Source organism: Zootermopsis nevadensis, unplaced genomic scaffold, assembly GCF_977971745.1.
Source record: "Zootermopsis nevadensis isolate Lab colony 2312 unplaced genomic scaffold, Znev_1.0 Znev_ptg000021l, whole genome shotgun sequence".
NCBI lineage: Eukaryota > Metazoa > Arthropoda > Insecta > Blattodea > Termopsidae > Zootermopsis > Zootermopsis nevadensis.
In genome coordinates this window covers 11066474-11092394 of record NW_028259153.1, presented here as the reverse complement: position 1 = coordinate 11092394, position 25921 = coordinate 11066474, and the positions used below count along the sequence as shown (strand labels likewise).

General features: G+C 35.0%; 3 protein-coding genes across 5 annotated transcripts; 2 read left to right on the top strand and 1 right to left on the bottom strand.

Annotated features, from left to right (window-relative positions):
- Nucleotides 1–2331: 2331 nt before the first annotated feature.
- Nucleotides 2332–13293, top strand: LOC110827158 (uncharacterized). Of its 2 annotated transcripts, XM_087353107.1 has the most exons (4): nt 2332–2534; nt 4736–4846; nt 8499–8720; nt 11832–13293. In XM_087353107.1, the coding sequence occupies exons 2-4, from the start codon at nt 4765–4767 to the stop codon at nt 11933–11935; spliced, it is 408 nt and encodes a 135-aa protein (XP_087209233.1). In that variant the 5' UTR covers nt 2332–2534; nt 4736–4764; the 3' UTR covers nt 11936–13293. The 2 variants fall into 2 exon arrangements, with proteins under 2 accessions (XP_087209233.1, XP_087209232.1); XM_087353106.1 differs by lacking the exons at nt 2332–2534; nt 4736–4846 and adding an exon at nt 10115–10287 and having other exon boundaries at nt 8579–8720.
- On the top strand, nt 12191–19127 carry LOC110827157 (uncharacterized). Its single transcript, XM_022058548.2, has 3 exons — nt 12191–12330; nt 15000–15110; nt 15512–19127. The coding sequence occupies exons 2-3, from the start codon at nt 15011–15013 to the stop codon at nt 15946–15948; spliced, it is 537 nt and encodes a 178-aa protein (XP_021914240.1). The 5' UTR covers nt 12191–12330; nt 15000–15010; the 3' UTR covers nt 15949–19127.
- Nucleotides 19128–20863: 1736 nt separating this feature from the next.
- Ptpa (Phosphotyrosyl phosphatase activator) lies at nt 20864–25813 on the bottom strand. 2 transcript variants are annotated; one of them, XM_022058545.2, is made up of 9 exons: nt 25704–25813; nt 25066–25172; nt 24862–24950; nt 24561–24764; nt 24252–24469; nt 23248–23372; nt 22625–22725; nt 22071–22178; nt 20864–21267 (listed from the first exon to the last, which is right to left on the bottom strand). In XM_022058545.2, exons 2-9 carry the CDS (start codon nt 25076–25078, stop codon nt 21091–21093), a joined length of 1035 nt encoding a protein of 344 aa, XP_021914237.1. In that variant the 5' UTR covers nt 25079–25172; nt 25704–25813; the 3' UTR covers nt 20864–21090. The 2 variants fall into 2 exon arrangements, with proteins under 2 accessions (XP_021914237.1, XP_021914238.1); XM_022058546.2 differs by having other exon boundaries at nt 25592–25706.
- Between the last annotated feature and the right edge of the window lie 108 nt (nt 25814–25921).

The following is a 25921-nucleotide window of genomic DNA, read 5'->3' as shown; positions in this document are numbered from 1 at the left end:
CACAGTAATCACCATGGACAGAGATAATACTAACTTGAATCTACGGATGACTTTCCAGTGGTAATCAAAAGCAAATACCCTACCATCTATTTACAATAAAAAAATACTCCTCGGGTATATTAGTACTTCCTGTTTATGGTAATTTCCATGACGAAGTCATCCTCCATGGTATGTTAACACCACCTACTCGGTAATCACCATGGACACAATAATTAGTACACAATACTGTCCGATACCAACGTGCTGCCACCTCTTAATAAAATAAAAATTCAAAACAGGTACAACGAACGGTCGGTCACCAGGTTTACAACTATTTAACCTTCTTACTCTCTCTCCAACCAAAGCAATTCATGTTGGAATTCTGGCATTGCACGCATGTTTCATTGAAAAAAGGCTGGCAATAGGATGTCGAACACGTCATAACAATACAATATATATAAGTACATTTCAGAAGATGGCCGTCCTCTGGGATGTTGCACCATGTAGTCTGGTAGAAGATTACTGATGTTTCAGAGGTCCCTGATGATAAAGGCAGCAAGGACCTCTGAAACGTCGGTAAACTTTTACCAGACTACATGGCGTAATACCAAGAAGACAGCCATCTTCAGACTCACTGTCATGAAAACCTCAAATCCTACAACCATCATAAAGATTTCACAAAAAGGTGATTTAGTGTACAAAATGACAATAAGGTTAATTATAATGAAGTTTAATGTATATAAATAAACTGGTTTAACTCATCTCAATTTACTCATATCCATTAAACGGAGAAAGCTAATTTCTTCAGCAATATCATTATGTAACAATTTATTTTCATTCCACAGATCCATCCTAAAACATACCAAGATATAGCACATACAAACATAATACCAACACAAATACATAGTTGTTTTGATATTCACATAAATATTTATAATATCTTAAGTTTTAAATTGCTGTAAATTATTCTACAGGACAGGAGTGTGATAAAGGTAATCCTTCAATGCTGGCTTAAATAATTTTCATGATTTATGCTTTTGTCGTTACAGTAGAACACAACCAAATAAAGCACAATTTATTTGTATTCCACTGATCCTTCATAGGTTCAAGGCAAGGATGTAGAATATGTTGTAGCACAAGCACAATACTTCATACTTGTTTCAAAGCATGCTGATCTCAGTTTAGAGATAACAACTGAAGTTACTGTCAGTTTCTAGGCCAAGAAATTTAGTTTTCTGTTTCTTCAACTGTTTTATCATACTGCTGTATACTAGCCTAACACAATGTTTGTGGTAGTACAAAATTTCCATTGATTTGTCAAAATTTAATGTGAGTTTATTGCTTTAATCCATTTTTCAAGCTAGCAATGATATCATTCATGAAAATTTGGTAACAGTCATTTTCTGGATGTGAAATAATATATATTAGTATCATTTACAAAATGTATGGGTTTAAACTGAGTTAATGGTTGGGGCAGTTCATTGATACCTATGAGGAAAAGTGGAAGGTCATGAGGAACTCCATGTTTTATAATGCCCCAGTTTGAATTGAAGGGCACCCTCATGCCCTTGAGGTTCTCACGGCAGTGATACCAATTGTGGTTTTCGTGTAATCACCATGGCATCATAACTCATGTACACCGCCGCCCGAGCTATGGTGGAAATAAATTATATAATCTGTAAAGACAATTAGTTCCGCGCAACAGCTATTCAACTTACATAGTGGTATTTATGAAGAAGAGTTCATGTGTATTGGCCAGGATACCTGTCAACAGTCTGGCAGGCAATTGCTCTAGCTCATTTAGTGTTATCCAGGGTGCACCACGAGGAAGCGAGCTAGAAAACTGCCTGGGCAACAAACTGGGCCGAACTGACTCCTCCTGATGTAAACAGTCATATAAATCCTCAGAAATTACCAACGGGTCAAGACCTTCCTCGACAAACATGGAAAACCCTTAATAGGATCCGCACCGGCCACGGTGTATCCACAGACGTCTTTAACAAATGGGGAAGAATTCAAACAGCCAACTGTGACTGTAGTGCGAGTCATCAGACCATCAAATATATTGTACAGGATTGCCACCTGAGGGCATATCCAGGGGAACAATCGGATTTCTTCCTAGCCTCTCTACCAGCACTTGAATGGATTGCCAATTTTGACTTAAAATTATAGTACTGTATTCAAGTATATTATATTTGTAATGTCTATCGTATTCTTGTATTTCATGTGTTGTAATATAGCCATAAGATATGTATGTATGTAGTGGTATTTGTGGCTTACGTAGTAACATCTATATTCCATTTATAGAAACTAATAATATGGGAAATTCATTTATTCTCAACAGATGTCACAGGAAATTATCAGCGGTCTCTGTAGTTCGGAGTTGCACATCTGTACTATGTTTTGACGTCGTACGAAATACGTAGTTGAAGATGTTTTGTTATGTGTAATGGTATACATTCGCTACGAAGGTCGAATTTAAAATCACTAAATAAAGGAGTGGAACATCTTTTATTTCACGTATCTGGAGACGTTTATGTACTGTGAAAGAGTTGGTACGTACTTCTTATTTGTTATGCACGTTACTTTTGACATTGATAATATGAACATTTAGTTAGGTAGGATGCTTGGGTGATTTTAATCGTAGTTGGTTATGTACTTATAAATGCGTTGGGACAATTACCACCCTAGAAATAAAGGGAGGAGACAACAATGATTTGTTCTTAGACCCATTGATCTTTCTTACGGGATTATATAAGGTATACGAAAGCTTGTGTGTGTGTCTGACATTTTTATGTGTATTGATTGGGTTTTGATCTGTTCACAGAGTGATTTAGAAATGCATATCATTCTGTTTGCAGTGTAGTAAGTTGGTGAGCTAATATATTTAATGGGATTTTTTATCTTGTTTGAAATTGGACTATCTATCTCTGGAAGAAGATAATTTGATAGTACCAATACCAAAATCTGTCATTAAACATGATCCTGAACTAGTTCAGCGAGTTCACATCCTCAAAATAAGTGTCTGTAAGAGCCATTTTTTGTTAAGGGTAATAAACATTCCGTAGCACAACTTGCTTTGGAGGGGAAGTAAAGCCGGCTGTATCTCCTGATTCACTATTAGATGGCTTTAGCAAACAAATTAGAATTTAGTAGAAATTGTGCAGAGGCAGTGGGCTTGTCACTTACTACTCATAAATGCACACTTCAGAGACATAGAAACTTCCCACGTCGGAGGAAGCCAAGGCTCAACTTTGGGCTGTTGCACCATAGAAGAAGAAGATCCATTGTAATGTCCCTTGGCCTCCTTACTGGTTTTTCTAGTTGTTGCTTTCCAGGTAGTTTTTTCTATCAGAATTTTGTATGTTGCTCTATGGGAGGTACATGTTTATCCCATCTTAACCTCCTTCCTTTTACTACCCTGACACTGGGGGATTAAAAAATCTTGAATTTTCACATTGTATAATACATTCAGAAAATAAGGAAACTTCAATTTTCTGACATGTGGATGGCAACGTACTGCTCATTCACTCAGAAAAGTGCACATTTATTTCCTGTAAGTGCCAGTGACTAATGTATCAATCACAATGTACTATATGGAACTTCTTAACTTATCGGTAAACTGTTGTAAGTGCCCCCTTTTGTTATAAGTTATGCCTCAAATTGTCTAAACAACATTTGGAACACTTTCTGGAGTATAGCCTTGATAATTGAAGCAGTGGCATGTTCTTTAAATCTGAAGAGTTTCTGCAGTGCTAGAGTTATTCTTAAACACTTTTTCCTTCAGGCTTTTCCAGAGATAAGAGTTACAGTAAGTAAGACTGGGAGACCTAGGAGGCCACATTTCTTTGCTGAGGATTCTGTTATCAAACACTTTACATATAGCATCTGTAGAATTGTCAGCAGGATGACTGCTATATTCCTGAAAATATCCATAACTTCTTTCTTCATCTGTCATTTGATGAAAGAGGAGATTCAATATGTTTTTCACACACTTGTGTGACACATTGGGTGTTGGCTCTGTGCCCATCTTCAGGTTATTTTCATGAACAAATCTTGGACTTTCCAAATGCCAGGCTATAATGCTAACCACTAGACCACTGGGGTGGCTCACAAATGGTTGTAGTTATAACTCTACTAATGTTATACATCCAGTTTTCAAACTCTGTTGTGTAGGGAGCCATATGGAACTGAAGTCTATGCTTGGTTGATTGTTGGCCTGTTATGTTGTTCTGGTGAATACCAACTTTGTTTTCTAATGATTCTCTTTCTTGCTTGTGTATGATTTTTGCCTTATTCTATTGTCCTCTGTGGTCCTCATCATATGGATGTCTTGCTGTTTTGGACTTCAATATTTCTCCTGTTTTTATTTTTATGTAGCATTTGTATTTGGTGATTTGGTGATAAGTGGGAAGAAATATATAGGAGAGACAGGAAAACATGGGAGAAACACTATCACCACATGATGTAGGGTCTTGAAAATATGCATAGTAACACAGCTTCAAAAAATATTTTATTTTGTTTTAGAATGTGTAAAATGATAATATGATAGGTGTGTGAATATTAATGATGTCAGGCATTAATAGGAATTTAATTGTGATGATACTTTTGTTTTGTCTTTGTTATGTATGCATTGCGTTATTTTTAAGGGAAAATGTCCATGCCCTTTTCAATGTCCAAATGTTTGATAAAATGACATCTTCATGTAGCAAAAATGAGGTAGAAGTTGCAATACCAGTATGACATTCATTACCAGGTGTGAAGTGTGATTGAAGATTGGAATCAATGCCCTACATCCTAGTGAGGGGCAATCTCTCTTCTTATGGGCAAGATTACCCATGGCGAGTACTTGTTTCAGGCTTAAAAGGTAGGTCTTGTAGTTATAATATAATATATATTGCATAATATATATAAATTTGTAGCATTACTATCTGAAAGAAAACTACACTCTGTTTCTAAACATGTATTATTCTTTTCCTGTCAGGGCTTGGCCAAGTGGCCTGTTCCAGCCATTTCATCAGTCTTCTTGGCTTTCATTTCAATTTAGATTGATGTTTTATCAAGATCTTGGGGAACTTGTATCCTCCATCTTTTGTATGTGGTGTGTTGATTTTTTCTTGTTCCTATATATTGAATTAGATTTGATATTGTCTTCATTTACTCAGTTTTTTGTTTAAATTTCTTTGAAAGGGTATCACAAAACAATTTTTCAATAACAATGCTATGCTTTCTGATTGATGATACTGTAACTTGAGTGATACACAGTAAACTCTGGTTTTAATAAATGATTGGAGATCCCAGATTTTCATTCTCAAATCTGAAAGTTTATCACAATGACAGTTGTTCATCTGAAACATAAGAAAAATATATCTAAATAATTAAAATGATTAGGAAAAGAATAGGCTTTATGTAAACAGTTGTTTAAATATGTTGAATGTTGCATTTTGCATTGTTTGACTGTGTTGCTGAACATAATGCATGTATGAATGCTTCTAGTTCTGTTCTTTGGCCATTATTTTCCACATATTTATTTAAAACACAAGAAAGAGCATATATGTGACAGTAAGCTAAGTGTGCATTGTAGCAGACAGAGATTGGCACCTGAAAATGCTTTTCCCCAGGTGGGTTACCCCTGGGTATTATCCAACCATCACTAGATGGCTACTAACAGGGGTGAATCTGACCATTACAATTCAAATAGTCATTGGCATGAATTTTATATGTTTACAATATATTTTACTCTGTTTATATTGGTTAAATGTAATCTTAGTTTCTCTTTACCTTATGTTCCTGGCTGTCCTCTAACCTCTCAGTTCCTCTAATAAATATACACCAAAGTCATGTGTCACATAGCTAGTTCAGTCTGTGGAATCACTTGTGTGGTTAATGATGAAGATAGTCAAAATAGTTTGATCGTCTTCCACAACTTATTCATGATGGTGCACTCTCACTGACAGGGTAGTTAGAATTGCAGATTTTGGGGATAAACTTCCAGCCTGGTGTCCTCTGACTCATGCCGCAAGTTATAGATTTACTCTCATTTTATAAATTCTATCCACTGACAGTGCGGTGTGTTACCAATCTTAGGTAAGTTGTTTAGCTAGCCAGACCTAATTACTTCTTTGTGAAATCCAAACAATTTTATCATTTTGTGCCTTAATAGAAAATATGGGTTCTGAAATGGATGTATGATGATGTGTCTTAAATTGTGTTTACAAACATAGACTTCACTACTTTGTGTTGTGAAACTAAACATATCTCGATGTGGATAGTACAAGTAGCAATTGGTTTACTAGAATAGTTGCAAGTATTTAAATTGGTTGGTTGCACTGATCTATAGGATTAAGGTAGTCACTTAAAATGGTGTTGCAGAAATTATATTCATATCAGCAGTTGGTAGGTAGGGCCAGTTCAAAAAATTTAAGTATAGCTGTATGATTATATGTACTTAACAGCATGATTATGAGAATTGTATAGGGATTTTTAGAAGTGTTTGTTATAAAGTTTTGTGTAAAATTTGATAGCTTGGTAAACTGAAGTTTCTTCAAATAAGAGTTTACTGTGTATTTGTTAAGTTTTTTGCAATTAAGAGGAATGGTAGTGTTGTTATTTTTATTTGATTTCCTGTGAATGGTATGAATGTGCAGCCTTAGATATATTGTAACACAAGATTTTTCACTGATACATCCATTGCTTTCTTTCTCTTGGGTTCAGCTTGTTTATTTTTGGTTTTTATTTTTTTATTCTTAATAAATTCGTTCTTCAGGTTGTCTTCAGCCCAGCGAACTACTACCACTACTATTGTTATTCTTGTAGAAATTAATTAGGTATGAAACCAAAAGGAGTAAGTGGCAGTGTTTTTGGATTGCTTTTCTCATGATTGGCAGGAATCAGGAAGCATGATTCCTGATTTCCACTTTTGACTTTTGTATGATACTATATTGAACATAATATTGTAATATGGAAATAAGAGGTGACAAAAGATACATCTTCAACAGACTGATCTTCTGTTACTAACCATTTTGTTATTAACTAGTGTAGGTAAGCTTTCACCATATTTTTCCATCACTTAAAGTTTAACACATTTTAAAGTATTGATTATATGATGTATAATGCATAAGCATGCCAGTAACATGAGCACCCAGTGCATTAGTGTAAATTGAGTCACATTTCAGGTGAGTTTATCTTTTGATTTATTAAATTGGCTTGTCAGACTGAACACTATTAGTGTAAAACATTGTTGGCAAGCAGAGATGTAACAAGATACAGTATTCGTTTGGGGTTCTTCATAAATGACAACCGTGATTGACCTATTTTTCTAAATATAAATTGGTACAGTACACTCTTGTTGCTGAGTTGTGGGTGGCCCACAGATGCAGACTGTACTTCCCTTTTGTTATGTATAAACTCGTACTCCGTAATTTTATATTAGGTTACTAAATTCCTTTTTCAGTTTTGTAGTTTAGGACTTATAATTCTGAAATGGCCAAATTTATAGAATGTGTAGTTTTCAGTGAGTTTTGAGTTTAGGTGTTACTTACTTTTTAAATCATAGTTTAGGATGGAAAAATTTGAACTGGGAGCATTAATATCCCAACTATAACTAAGGAAGTATTTTACTTCTCATAGCAGTTTTCTTCATATGTTGTACATTTTGAGTTTTACTTTGTCATGACTGATGTGTCTGTGCAGCTGTATATGTATATTTTATAATGAATCTGAATAATAATGAATTTTCCCATCAGTGAGTGAAATATCTGTCTTCTGTGTGTTTCAATACGAAATTGAAGTGGATAATAATGGCAGTTAATGGGAAGATGTAAGCAGAATAATGTTTACTGTAATTTTTACAATGGCCTGTGTAAAATTATATTATATTTCCTCACTAGCTACTGACTTACAGTAAAGAGGCATCTAATTATAGCCTTTTTGACTAGCTGCTCTTACATGCAATTGCATTTATTCACAGTTGTGTCCAAGTATAGAAGACATTTTTAAACAATCTGAAGAAGAAACATTTCACTCTCCAAGAAAAATATTTCTTAAAGTTGTTTCTGTAACATAATTTTGGAAATTGAAATTGTATTTCCAATATTGGCAAAAGCTGAATGCTCTAGTTATCTCATAGATGGCAGCGAGGATCTGCATTAAAAAGTGTACTCTATCTTGTTTTTCTCTTTATTAATAATTAGTATTGAACTAAGGGGAACAACTTCAGTCACTCCAGGCATGCAGATCACTGCTGGGTCAATTTTGCACCTCTGATTTTGATAGGGCCCTTCAAAGAGCACTGACCACACTGCTACAGCCTTATTAATTATAAACTAATCATTGTTTCTTGCAGTAGAAATCTGTACAGATTGTAAATCTTCAAAGATTTTAGCTATGCAAAACCAAGGACAAGAAGATTTTCCGTCACTTTGTATTCTGAAGTGGTAACAGTAAATTATTCAAACAGCTTGGCCAGATTTGTTAGGTTTATAATGTATTTGTACTTTCAATAGTGTTTTCCTTTTCAGCATGTGACATTGAACAGCTGAAAAGATTTGCATCAGGTGGTTATTGTGACGAATCTACGATTGTTTACCTGCAACATCCATGTGTTATTCTTACTGCTCTGGAAGTTTTAGGGTATGAGGTTGTTGCTTCTTCATCCACATCAATTAAACAAGACTACAATGAGTATATGTGGACTATGAGAAAAGAATTTTCAGAACCAGAACCAGTGGTCACTAAGCCAAGTAAGAATATGTAATTAGCTGTTAAGCTTGTCACATTAATGGTAAGATTTGTTTCACTTCATATTTGTATATTTTCAGAGCCATGTTACATTCAGTGCCCTCAGTTGCCCACATTAGAATATGTAAGATACTTTTATGCTCTTTGAAGAGAAACTTGGAAAATTGCACTAAAAATAATAATAATTAAGAGAAGTAACTTTTGACGTAATTACATCTATATGGAAGGGTCATTCGGCAAAAAAGTGAAAGGAAACCATGTAAGATCCATATCAACAATGTGTAAATATGGACTGACAACAATGGTCAGCTTGCGTGCATTGTTATGTTACCTAAGAAACGTCATCTGTTTACTCGGCATTGTTGTGTTACATTACTGCCATCAACAATCCGCTTTCGTAATTGCGGAAAGAGCTGAGTTGTGAATCGGTTGTAGAAGAAGTGTGTCGTAAACTAGATAATTTTGTGCTGGTTAAAACGTTTTAGAATATCACAGGTACTTATCTTATATAAGAATTATTACATTATATTTCCTTACATTAGAGAGACGTATTTACGTCAGATTCTCCGGAACCGTGGTTCCACTGTTAACTTTTTTCTCTCTTAACTCTGGCATACCCAATCTGGTGTGTTCGGATAGAAGAAAAAATGTAGCAAAGTCAAGTATATCATTTGATAATGTAAAAACAAATAATTGTAAATGCTTTGGTCTGCATTCCCACATTACTAATACAGAATCAGTAGATTAACTTATGATGAGACATGAAAAGACTTCCTTGAATGAAATAGTATACATTAGCCTGTCATAGCACTGTTGCATGGACATGAATGAACTTCCATTGTAACTTCACCTTCATTGTTAATCATTTTATTTTAGGTAAGACTTCTTAGATGTAAATGAAGATAGCAAAAGTTGGAATCAGTATTTAAATATTGTGTATGTCTTCCTCTGCCTGTTTTGTATGCTCAAACCATAATGCAGGAATGGAATTAGGAAATGTAATTAGATTTGAAAGCCTGTGCAATTATGGTGTGCAGCAGTGGAGCACTCCCCATATTGGAGATGCATGGCTTAAATCTCGATGACTGACACTCCAAAGACTTATTCTTCATTTTGTCTTGTCACTTCAGGCATATGTCTGAATAATACGTTGAAAGATGTTTTGGCTGTTTTCTTCCATATCCCTCTCAACTCACTGTTCACAATTTTCCTACTGCTTTTCATTTAGCATGAAGTAAAATCACATCTAAATAAGAACCATGAGTTTTAAATTTTAACGAATAGCAGTTGTGAATTCTGGCTGTCAAAAATGTATGATTTGCATGCTGATGATGTTGATGATTGATGTGCATTGATCTGAATGATGTGGAAAGTAAATGTCTTAATTTTCTTTCAGCATTGAAGCAGTAGTCATGAACACGTCTGTTCCAACATATTACTATTTAGCAGTAAAGGGCTCTCTGCACGCAAATGACTGCTCTGTCTTTGGGTTAATTCCAGCAGAAGTTCAAGCCTTATCAAGGAGGTATCCTTCCTCAATTGAAGTGATTAATGGGATGACCATTAAGGGTAAGATTGTGTTCAGTTAACATGATTATGTGTTGTAACTAACTTTATAGAATGGAGTACTTCTTGAGAAGCTGATAGTATGCTCAGCTTGTCAAGAAATTCCCCACCTTTTACAGAACCTGAAGGTTTATTGCCTTGTTTATAAGAGGCCACCACTAGTCTGTGTCCAGAGCCATATGAATTCAATCCATGACTCCAAACTGTATTATTCCCAAACTATTTTCAAGTCTTCTGAGTGATCTCATACCTTCAGGCTTTCCAACCAAAATTTTGTTGTTGAAACCCAAGTTAAAATCATATAATAAAGATAACTGAAACAGAATGGTACCATAGGCCTGGTTATATGAATTTCCAAGTAAACTGTAAGAATAACAAAAATAAACATAATCAGATATAAACAAATACAAATATTGTCACTCTCAATGTCCCCATCTTTTTTCCACTTTTTCATGTCTTTTTAGAACGTGCACATATACAAGGAACACATAATCTGTACTCATAAAATCAAGGAGAATGTAATGGACATGGCATTTAGCATGCATGGGTGAGATGAGACATGCCTATACAGTTGAAGAATATAGTTCTAAAACTTACTCATTACATTTTTCACTTTTTGACATAAATACGTCTATATGGAAGGGTCAGTGTCATTCTGCAAAAAAGTGTTACGAAAAAGTGACAGGGAAATGTGTAAGGTGGTTACCTAGGAAATATCAACAATTTGTAAATATGGACTGACAACAATGGTCAGCTTGCATGCATTGTTATGTTACCCAGGAAACGTCATCTGTTTACTCGGCATTGTTGTGTTATATTACTGCCGTCAGCAATCCGCTTTCGTTATTGCGGAAAGAGCTGAGCTGTGAATCGCTTGTAGAAGAAGTGCGTCGTAGACTAGATAATTTTGTGCTGGTAAAAACGTTTTAGAATATCACAAGTACTTATCTTATATAAGAATATTACATTACATTTCATTTCATTTCATTACATCACATTTCATTACATTACATTTCATTTCATACATTAAATTTAATTTCATTACATTACATTATATTTCATTACATTACAGAGACGTATTTACGTCAGATTCTCCGGTTCCACTGTCCTTTTTATAGCTATCTGCAATTCTTGAAAATTTACTAAATCTTGCCTCAAAGAAATCTAGGTGACTTGGGAATAGAGGGAGGATTTTATTAAAATGAATGTTCAAAATTAGGTTATGATGGAATGACTTGATTTATCTGGATGCTGACCACTCACTCCCATCTAGTGCCCAAGGAAAAAATGAGTAGGAGCTATACCATCTAATCCCCCCCCAAGTGCCTACATGGCATATAGAGGAACAGCGTTACTTTACTAGGACATGACCCACTGATGGGCTGTTGTGAACATAGCTTCATGACCAATAGAGAATTTCTTTGACTGAGTGACTTTTAACTTCTGAAGAAGGTCTCTGCTCCATTGTTATTTGCTCCAGGTGTACCAGGATGAGAATCCTATTGTAGAAACATACATGAAATTAATATGTGTGTGCCTATTTTCAGGTCCTCCAATTCAAGTAATAAATACACTGAGTGAACTTGGCTATAAAGTTATCTGCACCACTGGTGAAGCAGAAGTTGTGTGGACTCTTCAAAGAGAATTGTAAGGTTACAGCTTCATCATGCCTCATGTTATTGTGAAGGGGAATGTGGATGCAACTGAAACAAAAGTGTTTGGACTTTCACAGATGGAGTTCCAAGAAGTGAAAACAAAACTGAAAACATATGGAGGTCGGGTTGGACAAGATGGACACACATTCACACACCCACCTCTTCAAGTCTTGGATGTGCTACAGATGTGTTGTGGTTATACAATGATAACATCATGTGGTCATGGAGACCAGAATTGTCCTATCTGGACACTGCATCACCCATTTTTCTAGGTTGAATGTGCCAGATTTATCAGAAATATAAATAAATGTGTATATATTTCAAAACTGAAATATGAATATTTCGTGCAGTCGGAGGTTTTGCAGTGTATCACAGAATTAGTTTTGTATTGGTAAGTTTATATTGTCTTTAAGTATGCATACAGTATTTGGATGGGTTGTTTTGTGGCTTTGAATTGAATTGCATACTTTTCTTATAAGCCATTTTGATATAATCATTCTTTTTAAATATTCAGTGTATATTTTTTGGTAGATTGTGATAGAAGATGACATTAGTTTCATAATTCTTAGGTCACGTATTACACACACACGACATAAGATGCATTAGTGGTGTTAATAATGTATCTTGACATAAATGAAACTAACATATAAATGTTTTAAAATTTAGATGTAGGATTGTGGAAGGTTAAGTGCTTAGTTGGGCTGTCTTCCTAACGATAATGCATGGAGCTGACCACTTACATTTGTGTTTTGCCAAAGTCGAGAATTTTTGGACTTGTACTTTCATACATCGTCATGGCATAGTATTAATTAAACATGAAGCTAAGTTAAATGGTGACAGAAAAGTGCAGTACTTGACACCTTATCTGGAAAGCCTGCGACCTAAGGCTTTCCTGATTTTAAGATTTTCTGGATTTGGGATCTTTATCCAGAAGAATATGTTGAGGTATGCTATCTCTATAATTTGCAGTTTATTTTTTATGAGATATACATAAACCTCTTAAATCTGGGGTGGCATCACCTTCATTGTCTGAAAATGCCTAAAAGCCCAAATGCCATATACTGAGTAAACATGTGAAAACAAACAAGCTGTCTTCTACTGGCAGTAAGAAGACCAATGACAGTGGTGCCACTCATACATGGTGGTGAGTCAAAGAACTGCATAGCATCAGTTTTAAGCATGGCAGGCATAAGAAAATGCCACTATAAGCAGTCCTTGGGATATATACAGATTTTAGGTTCTAACTTTTCAGATACTAGATATGGGATCTGACACTGTAATTGTAAAAGATCATGTTACACATCACAAAATAATATATATCTATATAAATAAAATTATATAGTTTCTACCTAAAGCTTAGTATAGTGACTGACTATGGACTGGACAGTCAGAGTTCAATCCCCGATGAGCAGAGAATTTTTCCTGTATCATCTATATTCAGATCAGCTCTGGGGAAACCTCCTATCCAATGGGTATCAGGGTCCTTTCCCTGGGGTAAAGTACAGCTCAAGCGTGATGCTGGCCATTCACCCCTATTTGGTGCCGAGCTTACGAATGTATCCTAAGCACCTACATGGCATGTAGTGGGACAGCTTTCCTTTTGACATAAATACGTCTATACGGAAGGGTCATTCTGCAAAAACAGCGTTATGAAGATGTGTAAGATCCATACCAACAATGTGTAAATATGGACCGACAATGGTCAGCTTTTATATGAACTACGTGCATAACAATGCAAGAAAAAGGATTCAAATTTCTAACACGCCTGCAACAATATTGGCTGAGCATGCTGTAAGGCTCTTTTCTCATTTATTATGCATGCTGTATAATTGCCTGAATAAACTGTATTGCAGTCCACTCCTTTACCTAAAAAACTAATTATGTCATATGTTTATTCAGCATTGTTGTGTTCATTACTGCCGTCAACAATCCACTTTCGTTATTGGCGAAAGAGCTGAGCTGTGAATCGCTTGTAGAAGAAATGCGTCGTAGAGTAGATAATATTGTGCTGTTAAAAACGTTTTAGAATATCACAAGTACTTATCTTATATAAGAATTATTAAGAAATCTGTGATATGCCCTCCACACTCTCCATTTTAGTTTTGATTAAATTGATTATTGCCGGTGGACATCTTGGTCTCTTACAATTGAACAAAGTTTGAGGTAAGGGATTCCTATTTATTATTATTGTTCATCACATTTAATGTTTTCATCTGCATTTGTGAACTCATGTAAGAGAATTAGTCTTGTCTTCTTTTGATGTAAATACGTCTATACGGAAGGGTCATTCGGTAAAAACAGCATTAGTTACGAAGATGTGTAAGATCCAGCGCCGAGTCACCTTTAAACGTTCATTCCTCAGGAATAGTAAGAGTAAGGGTAATGTAACCTATGGGATCTGGACATATTGCATATGAAATACGTATTACCTCTTGAGTTTTACATATCACAAATGGTTTAGGTTCTACAAACATTTATTTATACAAATAAAGGCGCATCTCACTTCACGCTACTGCTGCATTCGTGTGTTGCGTCTTACTATGTAGAGATAATAAGATGGATGACATTGAAGCTAAAAGAGTCCGTAATGCAGAATATATGAGATAGTACAGAAAATGTAAAAAAATAGAAGTATTAAATAATGAACCTGAAGTTCCCAAAGAAATACCAAAAACTAATGTTGAATGTATGAGGGAATATAGAAACCGTAAGCCGCTAACTAATGCACTGTGTATGAGGGAGTATAGAAATCACAAGAAGCAATTATTGCAAGTTAATGCTTCCACATCATTAGCAAGTATATCGTTCCTACAAGAATCGCACAACCAAGGTATGACAATGCAACAGAATATTTTCATAAGCTTTTTAATGAAAATAGATTTGTATACGCTTGCAATGTGTGTGATCGGTTATGGTTTGAAAACGATTTGAAACAAGTTACTGATTGCCATTTAGATATATTGGGTACAGAGTACGTATTTACGTCAGATTCTCTGGAACAGTGGTTCCACCGTCAATTTTTTATACTGTATTAGATTCTCCATGTGAATTCTGTTACAGGCTCTAGAATTATGTCGGATTGCCACAGTCATGGTCATTGTTCTGTCAGCACTTCTTCTTTGTGTCAGACATTAGATGAACTTGATTTTGAACGAGGAATTTGGTATGCAGGTAAGTTTCAGTGAAAAAAAATCCTATGAATAGGTTTGAATTGTACCAGTCTGATTAGTTACAAGTACTTCAAATGTTTGTAGTTATCAGGATTAATGGTCATGTAATTTAATGTTTTTGTTGCTCTGTTACCACACTTGGCTGTTATTTGTATTGCAGCTTTTTGGTGCAGAACAGGTGAGTAATTATAGGGATAAATTCTGACCAAAATTGATTTGAAAACCCAAATAGTATTTGGTGAAGAACACAAATTATGAAGCTCTTTGTAATTCTCTCCAGCCTTCTTCTTCATTCATGCTAGACTGTATTCTTCCCTTAGGGTTAGTTTTTGAAGTATTCTAATTTTAATATCGGATATTTTTCTCTATACCTTAAAAGTACAATTGTTTTCTAACTTTTAGCTCAACATGATGACCTAGAACGTGTTCAGAAGCTGTTGAGACAAGGTGTATCTCCAGATATTAAGGATACTGCTGGCTATTGTGCATTGCATTATGCTGCTCGTGCAGGTCATGACCGCATCTGCCATTGTCTTCTGGCTGCTGGAGCAACGTGGGATGCGGTTACAAGAGCAGGGCAGGCTACTGCTCTTCATCGAGCCGCCTCAGCTGGTCATAATTCCATAGTAACCTTGTTGCTGAAAACTGGTAGCAATTCAGGACTGAGAGATGCTGATGGAAAAACAGCTTTGCACAGGGCTGTTGAACAAGTTCATGTTAGCACAGTTAAAATTCTCTTGGAAGCAGATCCTGACCTCAGATTTATCTCTGACTTGAAAGGGAAGTTGCCATTAGATTATGCTGCAAAGAATGACGAATTGGTTGCTTTGCTTGTTTGACGGGTTATGGCATATTACCATCTAACTAATGAATAAAGATTGAAGTAATATAGAATGTATAATATGTGAGTGTTTACTTGATACTCTTGTATAGTTTATGAGAGTATGTGAAATGTCAGGAACAATCTGACTGATTTCTGTCAGCGGTTTTTATGAGGTTAATGCAGTCATGTACAGCAGTTATTATTGTAGTTCAGAATACTTGTTTGATTCTTAGTTACTTCTGATTAAGTGGTTGCTTCATTACTGTCATTCTAATTATATTCAGTATTTGTGTTGTATAAACATGGTAATTGTTCAATGTTGCACTTAAAATTATCATAATTATATAGACTTGAAAAGTTTGATGGATTGGCACGATGTTTTTCATGTGGTAAACTTGTTAATAATGCATGAATTTGTTCTTAAATTTTTAATAAATAGTCCATTTCTGTGAATGACTAATCTCTACCATTTTGAGAAGCATATATGGAAGAGTTAACAGATTTTTACAGACATTATAGGGATTCAGTAACTTCATCTTTACTGAGGAAATTGTTGTAATTGAATGTGTAGGTAAGAGAGGTGGAAATTGGTCTTATATGTTGAATAGTTGAACAAAATGAGATGTGGGAGAAATACTAAGGGGTTGTCTGCATTTTGGAATAGATCATTGAGAGTATCTAATCAGGTCCTTAATGTGAATGTTTACTTGCAAGTAAATCAAATATAAAATGTTATCTAGGGTTTTTCTAAAGTACAAGTGCTTTCAAGTTTATTTCGTTGTGATTTAGCAGAATTGTAGTAAGGTATTTAACCCAGTAAAACCCCAAATTAATACAGTTGCATTGATTATTTCACAATTCATGTAATTGTAGTCTGATCAGAAATCTGTCCATTTGGAAGCAAACTGGATCATTCAGGGAGGATGCTGGAACCAAATGATATTTACTTATATGTCATTTGGTGAGTGTTATTTTGGTTTGTACAGATGCATGATTTTTTGCCTTTGTATATGCAATATACTTTGATTAGAAACCCCCCCACTGGGAGGTACACTAAATTTGTGGACATAAAGTTGTGTGTGGGAGTGACAAATATTTGCCCAGTGCACACTTACTATGAATAGATTGGAGGTAACATTTTATTATGTGGAAATTAGCATGACATTAAAGTATTCTTGTTTTCCACCAACATGAACACTAAATATGAATATGTGAAGTTTTAGCTGTTTATAGAATAGCTTTTCAGTTTGTATCACTGAAGCGTATGATGTATTTGTCTGTGTGTTTTTATGGTTGTTACATGTTGTTTGATGTCAGATAATTTTTTTTTATTTTGGAAATGTATTTAATAGGTTATTTCAGTGTTAGGTAATCTCATATTAATTAATGTGAAATGTGATCATGCAAGGTACTACTTGGCCTTGTTAATTTTTAATATGCAAAGTATGTGAACTAATTCAAGATTTTGTGGTGGTACCTCTATCTGGAATCAGTGAATCCTTGACTTCAAGTTAGATTATTGCCACTCTTTGTTGTATTCCTGTCAGAGTTTATTGAGCCCTTGGCCACGAGTAGAAGATACAAGTGAAACTTCGTAAAGAAGGAATTAAAATCTGTAAATGAATCTAGTTAAGGCAAAGTTTAAGATTTTAAAGCCAAGAGATCAGTACTTGAGATTAACAGTTGAGTGAATGTATATAGGCAAGGGGTGCATACAGGATTTTGGTAGGGAATCCTTCTGGAAGATGACCACTGGACAGACCAAAAAAGGAGATGGAAGGATAACATCAAGATGGATCTTAGGGAGGTGGGCTATGAGAATGGCAAGTGGATGGAGTTGGCTCAGGATTATGGCTGGTGGCGGGCTTTGGTTTTGAACCTGTGGGTTCTGCTACAACAGAGTTAGTGAATGTATATGGAAGTAGAAATGCTGGAAGTATGTTGAGAATGAAGTACCCACACAGAACATTGTAAAGCTGAGTCATAGTTCAGATAACTATTCAGAATGATATGCGAGACAAAGTTGCGTTGGAATTGTGCCATTTTCAGATAGTTTCATGTCAGCCACAGTGAAAACACCCCAAATCTAAACTCAGCATACCATATATCAATTGGTGGTTGGCCTTGTTTGTCTTACTATGCTTTTTCTTAACAAATATAATTATATTTTGTTTTTAATTTAAATGGTGAGAGTAGACAGTGACGTACAGGAACTATAACTGACGATCATGAAATGATACTGTAATGTTACTCTTAACCTTTAAACAACGGGGATTTAAATGGCAAAGTGGAAGCAGCCCTACAGAGTTTTTTTTTTGCAGGTTTTTAAACTTTTGTGCACGCTCTACGGAAAACTTTAATATTATCTAAAGTAAACATGATAAATTGATGAAATAAAAGTCATATTTATTCGAATAGAACAGAGAATACATAGTTTTTTTTTTAAAAAAATGCAGTTAATATCTTAATTGCCTAAATAGGCCTTAGTAACTTTACTTTCTTCTTTGGAAGCTCATCCGACATGGTAGAAGCCATGGTTGTGAACTAATGACCACACAGAAAAATTTGTTTCCCCTACTTCAGTGGATACACATTCTTTTCACCCATCATGCCGAGGAATGTGAGAAGCTTTGAATAGGGGGTCTAAAATGAAGCCCAAACCCACTTCACAGTAACTGTTTATTGTTATAGTTCCCGGGTTGACAGCTCAGGTTGAACTTGTCAGAACCCTAGAGAAAGTGATTCAATATTTGCAGCCCCTAAAAGAGGCCAAAAGACGTAGCCAAGTCTACTTACAATGTTGCAAGTTTTGAGTTCCGCACAAGGAACGTTCGTAGGGCTGAATACACAACTTACGTCCCAGACAAGGAACGCTAGTAAGATAAAGGTTAATGATTGTAATAATGATTTGGAATGTCACTCATGTCAATAAGGAAATCAATATAAATGGTTTTGTTAATTAACACACTTTACATAATTCTTGAAATTGCTGTAAATTAAATCCTGCAATTTGAAAGCTAATACTGGAACTCTGTTTCTGTGAATGTACTTGGCAAATGTTTAAATATATGCAGGGGCTAATTTAGTAATCTGGGTTGTGATTATAATTGTATTGTCAAAGATACTAAATTGTAGCCACACAGGCAAGTAATGTATCACAACTTAAAAGTATAAATAAAATGACAATCCTAATTATTCTGATGGTACCAGTATTTGACAAGTGGGAAGTTTTATTTATAATTAATAGAAATAAAATTATTTTTAGTTTGTAAATATTTGCAAATCAAGTAAATGTTGGCATTAATTGTATTTTAGGTTTCTAACATTGTACTGGTACAGAAATTGTAAATACCAATATGTCTGGGTTACTTCTTGAATATTTATGTAATTTTATCTAGTCATTATGTACAGTTGTTTTTAAAACTGTTGTGTATACCATGAGAAATGGTTTTCAGTGTCTTATGTGGCTACTTCACATGCAAGTTTCTAAAGATTTCATTTGTAATCAGTGTTCATACATTAGGCAAAATCAGTTTTTTATTTTATTGTTTATCAACTCTGTGCATTATGTCATAGGAACTGTCTTTTTACATCATATGCATCTCCTATTTCAGTCCAAGTTACCTATGTAGTCCATCCACTTTAACTATCCAAACAGTTCTAAGTGAGCATTATAAATCGGAGGATTCATAATTTCGTACCTGAAAATTCAGAGCTTAATATCTCTTTGGACAGGGAAGAAAGAAAATTAACATTCACAGAATAAAGATCAGGGTCACTGTGGTACAGGACATCAGGCAGTAAAATAATGAAGCACAGTCATGAATGTAGGATTTGAGGTTTTGACAGTGGTGAGTCTGAAGACTGCTGTCTTCTGGGTTGTTGCACCGTGTAGTGTGGTAGATTTCCACCAGACTACATGGCGCAATAACCCAGAAGAGAGCAATCCACAGTCATGAACTCTTGAATAGGGGAACATATATCTATGAACAGCTTATCCCATTCAAATCTACTCCTGACTAAATAAAAGAATTTTACTCATTAAAAGAACTGCATAATAAGTTATTTGTATCTTTGAACTTTTGAACATAATGGGTAAAACATTAAACTATCACAGAGCTCATTAAATAGTCTCATTCTATACAAAACTTTCAAAGACTTGAAATATTGTCTCATTCCTTTATGACAAATTTCTGTATTTATTTACAAATCGTTTTCAGTAATCTCATGCAGATATATCACATGTACTGGGTCTACAATTTATGAGGCTGCGGTTGTGCTTGCATTGCGTGGTCGGCCGGCGCTCTGTTGATGTGGGCGGGAGTTGTGTGCGTTCTTCCGGTGGGTGACCAGCGAATCAGTTTCAGTGCCGCTAGTAACAGCGAACTACGAATATTTCTCGTCACTAATACACGTTATTACATTAATTGTTCTTACCTTAAATCACAAAAGATGTTCAAAGTGACTTACTTGTGCTTGCAGGCAACTTCACATCTCGTTAACATGTTTCAAAATACTCGATGAATAAGAAAATATTCGGCAATTTCCCAAGAAGAGCTGATTTGCCGTTCACCCACCCGAAGAATGCGCACAACTCCCGTCCACATCAACAGAGCGCCGGCTGACCACGCAATGCAAGCACGACCGCAGCCTCAACTTGTAGACCCGGTATGTTGAAAATGTACAGTTTGTGTCTAATACACAAATTCAGTATATTGATAATTTGCTGAACAAATATGACACAGTAAATACTGATATATTTTCAAGCCAAGAATTATGTGTGTATATATTGAAATGTTCACAATCTGAAATCACATTTTTTAAATGAATAAATATAAAACTGACATATGGTCTGGAATGGCACACTGGAGCGCAGAGTTAATACATAAAAAGTAATACTTCATAAATGTTACATATCTGAAATGTATATGTTAATTAAAAATATCTTTAATATTGTATTTAATATCTGAACAGATATAAAGGTTACTGATTCTTGTTCACGGATAATATGTATCTCAAACAGCTAATTTCTATTTTAAAGCCGTTAATTAAAAATTACATCATAGAACACAATCTTCAAACATACAAAAATCAAATCAAGTAATTACAACACTACAGCTTCAGTTAATAACCTTAGTAACAAAATCTTGATTTTTTCTCATTTTGCTGCAGTATTTTTAATGGCTTGTGTAGCTGATGGCACTGCAAAACTTGATGGGGGTTGAGGTGTCAGACTTAACTGAACATTTCGTATGTTATGAGGGTTCCGAGCAATTTTAAATGGCAATAAGGATCCAAACAAAACATGTTGAATCACTGGAAATTTTGCTAGCACCTGAAAGTGAATAAAATTACAAAAATTTTACATTCTGCAAGATGATTATATACAAGATTTTAATCACAGCATAACACATAACTGAATAACAAATTAATAAACAGAAGACCCAGTCTCTTATATGACAAGCATTTTTTATACTTCAATGTAAAAAATACACCTCAAGTTTGTATTTTAGGAGCACATGTTGAGAAGTGAACAGGCATATTATGACCTACAACTAACAGAAGTTTTACATCATCTTAGTCTGTAGTAACCTGGATTTGTTGATACCAGAAACTCTTTTTACTAATTTTCTTGGGAAAAGAAATCACAAAGGAGGCATTTAATGCATGGCTGATGGGTTGGTCAAGGGGAATATGTAAAATGCATAAATTATGTAAATGCTAAAATCAACTTCAATTTACAAGATTCACTACCATTATCAGACAATTTGGTATCAACACAGGTGGAGAATACTGAAAATAATAATCAGAAAACAGGGTGTGGGAGGGATGGACAAAAAATGTGTTGAAGTATAATATTTTCTGGAGCCTTGTTACATTACTAACCAAAGAGAGGAAGTATCAACATGGACATCCACTATCCTCACAAGGATAAAAGTATCTAAAATACATATTATGTAAAATACTGCATGGAGTTGTAGCTTAAACATTTGTTTTATGCTGTCATCTCATTTACCTCCTGTTTCAGTTACTGTATGCCATTTTCCTAACTGGATTCAAGGGCCACTTTTTATAGACATCATACAAAACCAAATATTAAACCATGTGAAAGGAAAAATAAGAGAGAAAAACACTTACTTCTGCTTTATACATTTTAATCAATCCACCATTAATTTTGGACCATGAAGGAACAGCACTGATGTTCCAAAGTTGGTTTGAGTGTTCAGCAAACAGACCAGTTTTCACCTGCAACAGAAATTCGATGTTAAACTATATTATCATGCTACTTAGAGCGTATGTGGTCAAGTGAATGTTATTAGCTTAGGACATTTAATAATAATGCATATATAATCTGTATAGATCACTTCTAAAAGTTTGCCAAGAACTTAATGTTGATTCAAAACTCAAGCTGTTGTTCAAAAGACTTGCCAAAACTGAGCCACATTACACTGAATACAAAGTTTTTATAATTAAAAACCCTTTCCATGCTTGGAAATACATCACCAGTTCCCAGTATTCAGCCTCCTTACATCCATCCACAAATTTCCTCTGCTCAGAGCTAGCGTGAATGTTTTGAATACTCTTTCTTGATAAAGTCTTGACCTTTAAAGTAAAGATTGCCAAATGTGGCCCAGATGTCAAAGTAACTACATTCGGGATTACAAACCTGCAGTGATAAACATATTCTTTACCTTATTAATGAACTCAATGCAGCTGATGAACATGTAATCTTTGGCATAAGATTCCACAACATCAGCCTGTAGAAATGACCTGGGTTCAATTCGTGGGTGTGCTGCAATGTATACAAAGGGTGAAGTAAGAACGTAAAATGAAATAATGTTTAATAATAAATTGCAACATAAACGGTCACATTGGACCAAGTGTTCTAAATAGATGTAGTTTCTCTTTCTTCAAGTGCCGTAAAACAGTTACTGTATTATCCAGGAACAAAACTTTTATATGTATGACAAAAGGCATGCTTAAAGAACCAGTACTGTGTTACCTGTGTGACAATGAAACAGATGATTGTGGTTTTCGTGATACTGTGGTTTGATAGTGACAGTGAACTGGATGACTGTGCTGTTTCTTTATGTTGTGGTGAATGGTGATAGTGACAAAGATGGCATTTAAGATTTTATTTTGGAGGATATGGAAAATAACAAGGGAGAGAGAAAATTTCACAAGCAATATCAGACCAAAAAGTACTTCAAAACATGTGACATAAAATGTGGACTTCTTCAGTTGTTTTTAAACAAAGAACTGATAAAAACTTGGTTGACAACAAAACATTTTTAATAACAGAAAATACACAAACCAACAAGCTGCGAACTTCCCCATATAAATGGAATGAACTGGTAATCATCAAGACTCCATACACCATGGCTGCCAGCTGGCTCCATTCTATAAGTTAGTTGCAACTTACGAACAAGGAGAAGGTACCTGTAATATAATAAATGACATCTAAGAACTTGTTAACTCTCTCAAGAAAATCTTCCTCAAAATAATTTCTGCCTGAACAGCATTTGCAATGAATCTCATAAAGCATGTTAATGGTCAGTGCTCATAATGGGGAAGAGGAATTCTCCTAAATCAGGCTTAGGTAACACCCAATGCAAACCTACATTCAGCTCCCAGCATAAACAATTGTTTGATTTATTTCACTTTTCAGTTCTTGCAAACTCTTATAGCCAAGTTTAAGGTTTACATGCGTCATGTTTGTGTTTTTGATTAAAATATATAATAAAATACAGGTCAATACACAAAACTTTATTTGGATGTTAAAATTTAAAATGTAAATGTTAAAATTTAAAATTTGCGCCCTAAATAGTCGCGTGAAATGAATGAAAGCGCTCTAATGTAACATCCTTATAGTGATGAATGGCGCAAATTTAAAATTTTAAATTTTAACATCCAAATAAAGTTTTGTGTATTGACCTGTATTTTATTATATATTTTAATATTCTTATAGCCAAATTAAATGCAACTGGTAGATACACAGAACACTTAATAACATTTCCAAATGGGATTATGTGTACTGCAAAAGAATTCTGAATATAAGAGAAAGTAAAAAGTAATACCCCAACTGCACTGATAAAAACCTGTCTCCAAATGAGAAATTTCAGTTAAAGTATCTGTTTAAACATAACCATAAAATGTAGTCTCTTGCATTAATGTAAAACATTTCTTCAGAACTTGTCTTTTCAATATAAAGGAATGTACACACCATTCTGGTCCAGCAGCTCATGGAAATTAATATAATGTATATGATTCTGAGGTGACAAATGTTTAATGTTCAATGTATATATGATAACATTTCACCTGTTGAATATACGAGTAACAGCTGCTACTCTATCCTCCTCAAGCAAGGACCCAATTTTGAAAAGGCAACATAAGAGCATAATGAATGACATCTCATGGCCTGTGCCATAATCAATCCGTGTCGAGTTACCAAATCCTTCTGAAAGATACACCGTAATCTCTGGGATTGCCCGGTGGAATTGCTCTGGAAGTGCTTCCTGAAGAAGTTGTACGGCTCCCTGTTGCAATAAAAGAACTGTTAGAATATTATTTCTGGATAACCTTGCAAAAATCATATAAATGTTTTGAAAATAACATTACAATCACTACCTCCTTTACTTTCTTATACCATGTCCTGAACGCCTGATTACCAAACCTCTGAGGTTGTTCTATAGGTGGTGTCTCTTCAATCCAAACATCCAATTTATCAAGTAGATTGACCATTCCTTTTGTCACATCACTCTCTGGGCATTCAACTGACAAAGACTTCCCTTTCACAGCCTCATTGATAGCCATGATGAAGCCCAAGTACTCCTGTGTGGAAGGACAGGAAAAAAATCACATAGTGGATGTTATATGTCTAAATTCCTAACTATATAACAGTAAAGTTGAAATAAGTTTTGCAACATACAAAGTAAGCTTCAGACTTCTCCCATATTTGCATGTCCTCAACGGATGTAACGGCCCTCCTGGGCATTATATATTCGTGATCTTCGGATACTGTAAAGCAAATACGAAAAATATGAATAAAGGAAACGATCAACCTCCAATTCTAGAAATCTGTTAGTTCAAATTACAGCTATAGGGCAATACATGAAACAATGTCTAAACTTACCAACAGAATCCATGCTGGGAAATTGCAATGAATATTTAGCTTCTTTATGTTCCAAGATATCAAGGAACCATTCAAAATATTTATTTTGAACACCTTGCTTCTGTCAGCTGTGGAACACAACAACACTAAATTACCACAGATACCTACACGAAACTATAATCGACCAAGTGGTAGTCTATGATATTTGGCTAGGGATATTCCTTGTTTAATGCATGAAAAGGAATGCGTCATACTTCGAACACAATTGTACGGAAGGAAAGTCCTATGCTTTTAATGGGATCCCCTGTACAACAGCTGTTGGTTCATTACTAACATTTAACAGTACAATAATAATACTGGAAATGGGAACACGTTTCAATGTTCATGCTTCTGAGCGTCCCTGCTATGATCATTTAGTGACCGTGCTTTCAGAGTGAATTTCACTGTCATATCAATAAAAGCCTCCCAGCATATTTAAGGTAGTTTCTACTTGGTGTTTGGAATTTATTCTAGAATGCTGCGCCTTGTAGTCTGGTAATTTACTAACGTTTCAGAGGTGCTTGCCTCCATCATCTGGGCCGACGATGTCGTTAAACACCTACCAGACTACTACTACTACACAGCGCTACAACAAGGAACACCACTATCTTCGTACTCACCGCCGTGAGAACCTACTTAACAAGTCCGATCATCCACGGTTACAAAGTTACGGTAATTTTAAAAACTAGACTGTGTCATAACCCGTACGACCACCAATGTGGAACTCAATACCAACCTCGCCAAATCAGTACCAAATTTATGTTTATATTTACTGTTACACATTGCCGTAGAGGGAGGCATATATTTGTAAGTAATCATAGGTGAGATAACTAGGTGT

Coding starts and splice junctions, on each gene's coding strand:
- LOC110827158 (XM_087353107.1), top strand. CDS start 4,765: ATGCCCTACATCCTAGTGAGGGGCAATCTCTCTTCTTATGGGCAAGAT. Junction 4,847..8,498: donor ACTTGTTTCAGGCTTAAAAG/GTAGGTCTTGTA, acceptor TTTCCTTTTCAG/CATGTGACATTGAACAGCTG. Junction 8,721..11,831: donor ACCAGTGGTCACTAAGCCAA/GTAAGAATATGT, acceptor GCCTATTTTCAG/GTCCTCCAATTCAAGTAATA.
- LOC110827157 (XM_022058548.2), top strand. CDS start 15,011: ATGTCGGATTGCCACAGTCATGGTCATTGTTCTGTCAGCACTTCTTCT. Junction 15,111..15,511: donor ACGAGGAATTTGGTATGCAG/GTAAGTTTCAGT, acceptor TCTAACTTTTAG/CTCAACATGATGACCTAGAA.
- Ptpa (XM_022058545.2), bottom strand. Junction 22,726..23,247: donor GGGAAGTTCGCAGCTTGTTG/GTTTGTGTATTT, acceptor TATACATTGCAG/CACACCCACGAATTGAACCC. Junction 21,268..22,070: donor TTAAAATGTATAAAGCAGAA/GTAAGTGTTTTT, acceptor ATTCACTTTCAG/GTGCTAGCAAAATTTCCAGT.